Source organism: Carassius auratus, unplaced genomic scaffold (assembly GCF_003368295.1).
Source record: "Carassius auratus strain Wakin unplaced genomic scaffold, ASM336829v1 scaf_tig00032822, whole genome shotgun sequence".
Lineage (NCBI taxonomy): Eukaryota > Metazoa > Chordata > Actinopteri > Cypriniformes > Cyprinidae > Carassius > Carassius auratus.
This window is the reverse complement of record NW_020526031.1, coordinates 351,338-360,037: the sequence shown is the minus strand read 5'-3', so window position 1 is coordinate 360,037 and position 8,700 is coordinate 351,338. Positions and strand designations below refer to the sequence as shown.

The following is an 8,700-nucleotide window of genomic DNA, read 5'->3' as shown; positions in this document are numbered from 1 at the left end:
CTGTCCAGACAATTGTTCCCCTTTATTTAACCATTAATGGGGTTCAGATCACAGATGGGAGAAAATAGGCTCTTTTAATTCCATTGGCAGAAGTAGCCACTTGTGCAGTTTGTTCTTGTGCTGTTGCTTGTTCACCGAGGTCTTACACTTTATTTACTTAATTTGAACTTTTTTATAAGCTGTACTTATCCTTTTATAATGGCTATTATTGGTCATTAAAACTGACATTTAACAAAAATTGTTTTATTCGATCAACAACAAAAAAAGGCAGAGTTTTGCCTATTGTTGCGCTTCATTGTCATTCGCTACTTTCGGGCATACGCCACATCTACCAAGTAAAGGTAGTACTGGCAGTGGAAACACAAGTCTGATCAGGGTTCCCTGTACCAAATTGTAATGGACTGTACCGTACAGCTAAGTGGAAACAAGCCACAAGTTCTTCTTTTTGTGTAAAACTCTTTTTACACTGAAAGCAGGAGAAAGGCTTTTATGAAGAGTGAGTTACCAAATGATTCTTAAGTTGTCCTTTGTGTCTGAAATTCTTTCCACACTGAGAGCAGCTGAAAGAGTTCATCCCAGTATGAACTAACATGTGCCTATTAAGGTTTGATTTATTTATAAAGCTCTTTCCACATTGAGAGCAGCAGAAAGACTTTATCCCAGTATGAATTAACATGTGATCCTTTAGGCTTGATTTATGTGTAAAAGTATTTCCACACTGAGAGCAGCTGAAAGACTTTATCCCAGTATGAACTAACATGTGCCTCTTAAGGACTGATTTATTTATAAAACTCTTTCCACATTGAGAGCAGGAGAAAGGTTTTTCTGAAGTGTGAGTTACCAAATGTTTTTTAAGTTGACTTTTCTCTGTAAAGCTCTTTCCACATTGAGAGCAGCTGAAAGACTTGATCCCAGTATGGATTAACATGTGCCTCCTAAGGTATGATTTATGTGTAAAACTCTTTCCACACTGAGAGCAGAAGAAAGACTTTATCCCAGCATGAATTAACATGTGATCCTTTAGGCTTGATTTCTGTGTAAATGTCTTTCTACACTGAGAGCAGCTGAATGACTTTATCCCAGTATGAATTAACATGTGCCTATTAATGTTTGACTTTTTTTTAAAACTCTTTCCACACTGAGAGCAGGAGAAAGGTTTTTCTGAAGTGTGAGTTACCAAATGATTTTTAAGTCGATTTTTCTGTATAAAACTCTTTCCACACTGAGAGCAGCTGAAAGACTTTATCCCAGTATGGATTAACATGTGATCCCTCAGGATTCCTTTACTTATGAAACTCTTTCCACACTGTGGACAGGTGAAAGGCTTTATTCCAGCATGAATTAACATGTGAGTCTTAAGGTATCCCTTACGTGTGAAACGCTTTCCACATTGAGAGCAGCTGAAGGGCCGTTTGACTTCTGTTTTTTTAGTGCTGCGACTCAATGATTTTTCTCCATTGACATCATGATCTTTCTGATCCGGATACATCTCTTCCACCTCTTTCGTATCTCGTCTTTCTTCTTTAATTTTCATCAGACCTAAAATTAAATCAGTATAAAGATGAAAATCAATTGGTTATCTTTGAAAAATAAAAAGTGTGTAATAAGTGTTTGTACTTATTAAAACAATGTCAAAACTGTCCCTTTTTCACACAGATCCATGAAAATATCTAAAAACACTGTATTATGCTATTATGAATACGAAAGTGAAAGTGACGTGACATTCAGCCAAGTATGGTGACCCATACTCAGAATTTGTGTTCTGCATTTAACCCATCCGAGGTGCACACACACAGAGCAGTGTACACACACACACACACACACACACACACACTATGAACACACACTGGAAGCAGTGGGCAGCCATTTATGCTGCGGTGCCCGGGGAGCAGTTGGGGGTTCAGTGCCTTGCTCAAGGGCACCTAAGTTGTGGTATTGAAGGTTGAGAGAGAACTGTACATGCACTCCCCCCACCCACAATTCCTGCCGGCCCGGGACTCGAACTCACAACCCTTCGATTGGGAGTCCGACTCTCTAACCATTAGGCAATGACTTCCCCATAGAATTGTTTTTACCCATCCGAAATGCATACACACAGAGCAGTGAACACACACACACACACTGTGAGCACACACCCGGAGCAGTGGGCAGCCATTTATGCTGCAGAGCCCGGGAAGCAGTTGGGGGTTCGATGCTTTGCTCAAAGACACCTAAGTCGTGGTATTGAAGGTGGAGAGAGAGCTGTTCATGCACTCCCCCCACCCACAATTCCGTCCGGCCCGAGACTAGAACTCACAACCCTTCGATTGGGAGTCCAACCCTCTAAACATTAGGCCACGACTTCCCGATGTTATTTTGTAAAGAAACACTACACATAGGGTTTGTTTTTTTGATAGAGCTGCACCAATTGCACTTTTCTTGGCTGATTCTGATTTCCGGTAAAATGTATAGGTTAGTGTGATCTACCGATTTTTGCAGATTCTGACTTTTTTTCCCCCTAAAAGCTATAACTGACAGCATATATATATAATTTTCTTCAGTGCAAAGTAAAAAAAAAAAAAAATTATAATAGAACAAGAAAAAATTAATATATATATAAAAAAAAACTTTGATTCCAAGAGTGTGTTCATTTATTTATTATTCATCCCAAAAATGGGGGTTACATTTGTCTTGCGTTTGATTAAATTAAAGCTAAATTTGCTTTAAGTTGTCTGCCGTTTGTACTTATTGCTTTCCTTCCGAAAAAATCGGAAACCGAATTAAAAAAAAATAAAATCTGAGATTTTATTTTTAGGCCATATCGCCCAGCCCTAGGAGCACTTTAAAATTGAGAGTGACGGGGCAAAATGCAAGTATTCATAGCAAGTAGTAAGTAGTATTCATAGCAAATGCAAGTAGTCATAGTGGCCTCGGAGCCTGCGAGTAACGTTACCTTCGCCCAGCCTACCATCCCCACGATGCTAGCGCAAAACAAGTGGTGCTAAAGGCGAATCCATAACACAGGGGATTTGCAGAATGATTGAAAAGGACATGATGACAATTAGAATGGTGGAGGGCGGACGCTTTAAAGAACTGATGGATATTGTTCAACCCCACTACAGCATTCCTTCGCGTTTGGCAATCACACGCCGCATTGAAAAACGATATGAGACAAAAAGAGATTCGCTCAAATAAGATCTACAGTCACCTGATGTAGTTGCCATCACTACGGATTGCTGGACTGCTCTAAACACGGCAAGTTACATAACTATTACTAGAGCCTGTGCCTTTATAACAAAGCCAAAGGTCGTTGTATTTTTGCTTTATAAATTTTAGGCTTATTCTCAAATTCAGATCGCGTTAGTGGGCGGTATTATTAGGCAATTTTAATTGGACAATTTGACCGGAGAGATTTAATTTTGTCAGACATTAAATTTTTTTTCCGGCCATTGTCCGGCATTACCGGACAATGGAAACCCTGGCACACTATGGCCTCGGTTAACCGTTAATAAAAAACTTGAAAACGTGCAGCCCTAGTCTGCACAGTCTTTTCTTGCATTCCAAGACATTAATAATGCAACCAGAGAACTCATGTCAGATGATGAGTTATATGTAGATCAGTTACACTGGTTTGAACCTAAGTCTCAAGCACTTTGTAGACAAGGTCAAAGACTGGATTGAAAGTGTAAAACTCCAATCCAACTAGGCAGAGCAATGTGATCCAGAGATTGAATGTACTGACAGTCACTCAATGGTTATTTGTTCTTCACAACTTCCCCTCTTTCCGAAAAAATCTGCTAGTCAAGTAGCCTCAGGCATGTCATCTACCACTTCTTCTAGGCTGAGAATTGAAGCTGAAAAGGCACGAGCCTTTAAGTTATAAGTTGTTGGAACGACCTAATGCTTTGAAACAGAAACAAGACCTTGAGAGGCAGGAGGCTTATCTCAAACCAAAGAAGGAAAATTTAGAGCTCCAAACTGCTATTGCTGCAGCTGAAGACAAACTTCAGGTTTTGTCCACGTATGATCCAGTTTGTAGTGTTTCTGATGCATTTGGTAGTGCAGCAAGGGCTGCCACACCTGCAGAAAGTTTAAAAGTTACATCTGATAATGCGGTATGTCCAAAAGCACATTTTCGTGAGTTTGCACCTGACGCTGATGTAGTTCCAACAGTCAGTGATGGGCAGCAGGATTTTTCTAGAACACAGCAACCAAGAACAGATATGAGCATTCCTGCACATGTTGATAAAGGAAGTTTGTGAAAACTTAAGAGTTAGTGTTGGCTGCAGATAAAGTTTTAACAGTTGGTGATTTTAATATCCATGTTGATAACGAAAAAGATGCATTGGGATCAGCATTTATAGACATTCTGAACTCTATTGGGGTTAGACAACACGTTTCAGGACCTACTCATTGTCAAAATCATACTCTAGATTTAATACTGTCACATGGTCTGTCTTCTCTCTTTTAGAAGAAAACAAACATAACCCCAGGTGTTTATTCAATCATGTGGCTAAATTAATTGAAAAAAAGCATCACACAAGTCAACAAGTGTTGACATTTCCCAACGTCACAGCAGTAATGACTTTATGAACTACTTTACTTCTAAAATCGATACTATTAGAGATAAAATTGCAACCATTCAGCCGTCAGCTACAGTATCACATCAGAAAGTGCACTATAGACCCCCTGAGGAACAGTTCCACTCATTCTCTACTATAGGAGAGGAAGAATTGTATAAACTTGTTAAATCATCTAAACCAACAACATGTATGTTAGACCCTATTCTAGTGCTGGGTGGTAAAACGGTTCATACCGAAAATCGGTTTATATTTTCATTACGATGTTAATTTTGAATATACCGCCATACCGGTGTATTTAATTACTCAGTGTTCGGAACGAACGTTATGCTGCGCCGCTGTGCGACACTGTTTCAGACGGACCCTTTAAAAGCATTCTGAAGACACTGAAGGAAAAAATGAAGGAGCTGTGCCACACTCGAAGATGCAGTCCAATAGTGAATTTTGAACTTGAAAAGGAAATGGAATACTTCAAAGATTCTCTATCACGTATTACATTGATTGTAAGCGACATTCAAAACATTGAGAAAGAGATAATTTGCTGAAGCCAAACAATCATGTGTCCTGAAGAAATCAAAGCCCACCACGTTTCACATCTGATCTTAAGATCAATACATGGATTCCAAAAGGTGTGCAAGAGGTTTACAAAAGGTCCCCAACTGAATCCCACCATAGAGGAGTTTGAGAACAGCAAATAATGGACCACTCCACTGTAAAACAGCAGTCTCTTGATAAAGAGACTTTGTCTTCAAACACTCTTTTGTGAGTTGGAGGCAATAATCAATAGTTGGCCCATCACTAAAGTCCAATGACCCAAACAATGTGGAGGCCCTCAATCCAAACCATTTGCTACTGCTGAAAGTGAAACATCCATGTCCCCTGGAGTTTTTGATAAAACAGAAAGAAGAGAAAAGAAAGAAAAAAGAAAAAAATGGAAAAGCCTAATGAAAAGTCTAAAGCCTGGGGACACTGTGTTGATTGCTGATAATTCCGCACCGTAAAACTCTTGGGCAATGGGTCGTATGCTACAAACATTCACAGACAACAAGGGTCTTTTGTGGCAAGCCCAAGTGAAAAACAACACGGGCACTATTTTACGTCCTTTTACTAAGCTTTGTTTACTTTTGGAGGCAGACTTGTAGTCTTAATTGAAGGATCTGTTTATTGCCTAATTTCAGGTTATCATCACATTGAAGGTTTTCTTTTTGATTCAGTCAAGACTGTGTGTTATCTTTAAGAAATTTGTTTGCTCTTACATATAAATAGTTTAGTAATTGTTTTGTTGAAAACAAATACAATTAGGGGCTGGTATATAACAGGCAATTTACTGTAACATGACAATATTTTTTATATATTAACAGTTTGATTAGATTGTTGATTTGCAAGTAATGACGTAAAGAAAAATTTTGTAACTTTCTTTGAGAGCCAATTTGGGTATTTTCTATGTATAGGTTTCAATATTATTTTCTTGTGTTTTTGATGAAGTTTTGGTTCTGTTTCTTTAACAGCCATGCACTTGCTATTAGACAAGGATGAATAGGTGCGATAAGGGAAATAAGGGAGGAACAGCTTTCTTACTGTCTTGCTGTCATTTGTGGATAAAACTTGTGTTTAAACGTTTAAGGAAAACACCAGTTAAAGGAATTTCAAAATGCAATGTCATAGGATTTAAGGTCCAACTGGATTTTGTAATTTAGTGTTTTGATTAAACTCACATTTCACTAGTTCACACTTACATATAATTAGCTGAGGTATGGTATGCGTATTTGGCGTGCTGTCCGGGGAAGGGCTCCGAGCTCGGGAATGGCCCGAACCTAGAGTCCCCCCCTTCCCCGTCTATTTATAAAGTGAACTTGAAGTGAGGAGATGGGGTGGAGGAGGGATGCTGTCCACCTTTGTTGATTAGGCTAAGTATCTGACGCGCTCCTCCCGAATCTTATTAATAAATTACATTTGTTACGGACCTTTTTGACTGACTTTTGTGATAAGTACCCATTTTTTTTTTCTGCCATGTTAAATGAATCAAGGACTATGCAAATACACTGTGCATTAAAAAAATTTAATAAATTTAAGGCCCTTTATGACCCATTTTAAGAGCTGCTCAAGTAAAATGTTTGAGTAGGGTTGGACAATGTCTGTGGTAATAGTATTGAGCCATAAAATTAAATGTACAGTTCAGATAGGCCTACAGGTTTTCATAGAACTTTTATAGAACATTTTAGCCTTTAGACAATTTTTATGTTGATTTATGTTTGCTGTGTTAAAACATGAGTTGATATTTGCATTGATCTGACAACAAACAAATTTTTGGAAATACAAATGCATTCTCTGCCATGAGGACGCACTTTAGAAGCACTGAAACATTGTGGTTTCCCCAGTAACGGCTGTACACAAAGCAGCTCGATGCTCATAAGCACTGTTTTATCAGGAATTATTGGTAAAATTACACGTTTCTGAGGGGAGTCAGTTCCCTGCAGATAAATTCAAATAAAGATGTCTGTGCCACGTGTTGACTTGAAACGTAGTGTTCATATTAAATGACATCATTGCCTTTAGAAGTTTAATCCAGCCGCATCGCGACTCTTGTCTTAAAACTGTAAAACTTTTTATGGCCTCAAGTTTGAAACAACTCACTTTAGGGTTTTTTCAGGATTCGCGGGAGAGCTGTATTTAAGGTAGCCCCTCGGGCAGAGTGCTGAACTTTCATAGTATATGTATACTAACGTATATGCAAATACACATGTAAACATAATTATAAAAAATATGTTCAAATAAATGTTCAAATAAAGCATTTTAGCCTTTCAATAAAGAAAAGGTATATGTCAAAATTATAATTGCTTAAAAAACCTCCATGATCATAACAGCATTGCTATTAAGAAAACTTCCTTTAGGTCAGCAGTTCACAATTCCAATAATATTGGGCATGTGTTATAATAAATACCCGAAATATAATAGGCCACCAAATAAAAATAATTAATAATACATAGATTATAAAAATGTACTTAATACATTAATAGGAGAATGAGCCTAATATTGTCTTGACTATCATTGATACACAATACTATCCTCTAATGTGGAATAATGTTTTTGTTAATAAAATAAAAGGAAAATATATATTTTTTTAATAAATCGACTAATCAGGATAAAAATAACCGGCCAACTAATCGATTACTCTGACTGAACTTGAATAATTACACATCAGAAACCACTGATTACAGATCAGACATTAGACTAAACAAGTTCTATGTTGTTGTGGCAATGCACTGTGTGCTGTATGTGCTTTGATATGTATAAAGCTGAATAAATAAGCTTTCATTTATGTATGGTTTGAAAGGATAGGACAATATTTGGCCGAGATACAGCTTCAAATATTGAGAAAATCACCTTTAAAGTTGTCAAAAAAAATTAAAATTAAGTTTTGATATATTTATGGTAGGAAATTAACAAAGTATCTTAATGGAACATGATCTTTACTTAATATCCTAATGACTTTTTGGCATAAAAGACAAATTGATCATTTTGACCAATACAATGTATTTTTGACAAATAAACCTGTGCTAAATATGACTGGTTTTGTGCTCCAGGGTCACATAGCTTACAGTAAAAGTCCGTTGTTATCTATGATTGTTAAGATCTTATTTTTACATAAAAGATCTGTGAATGTACAAATATTCATTAATGAACGAAATACATACCTCCTTGTTCCTCCTGTTTTATTCTCCATGTTTCTGGTTCCTCGTGTTTTATTCTCCAGGTTTCTGGCTCCTCGTGTTTTATTCCCCAGGCTTCTGGTTCCTCGTGTTTTATTCTCCAGGTTTCTAGTTCCTCGTGTTTTATTCTCCAGGTTTCTGATTCACTCGTGTTCTCTTCACTCTCCTCTTTAACAAACTCCATCTTCACAGCAGCAGATCTCAGTTCTGATGATACTCCTCCAGATATTCCTGCTTGATTCAAAACTTAGTTACGACTGTGAATACCAGAATATTATAGGTATTTATTGACCTGATTCAAAAACTGTATTTCTCATTCAATCAGTATCACAACAGAACAACAGAGAGCGCGGTGAAACTAATCTTCTTCTTCTGAGGTTTAATGGTGTTTGGCAAATAAACTAATGTGTTTAGCGCCACCCGCTGGACTG

At 37.5% G+C, this 8,700-nt stretch overlaps 1 protein-coding gene across 1 annotated transcript; it reads right to left on the bottom strand.

The window, feature by feature from the left end:
• Positions 1-320: 320 nt before the first annotated feature.
• LOC113081012 (gastrula zinc finger protein XlCGF8.2DB-like) lies at positions 321-8,407 on the bottom strand. Its single transcript, XM_026253077.1, has 2 exons — positions 8,255-8,407; positions 321-1,539 (listed from the first exon to the last, which is right to left on the bottom strand). Exon 2 carries the CDS (start codon positions 1,532-1,534, stop codon positions 488-490), a length of 1,047 nt encoding a protein of 348 aa, XP_026108862.1. The 5' UTR covers positions 1,535-1,539; positions 8,255-8,407; the 3' UTR covers positions 321-487.
• Positions 8,408-8,700: the final 293 nt, after the last annotated feature.

Bases quoted from the DNA above. Each gene is read 5' to 3' on its own strand.
- LOC113081012 (XM_026253077.1), bottom strand. From the start codon at position 1,534: ATGAAAATTAAAGAAGAAAGACGAGATACGAAAGAGGTGGAAGAGATG.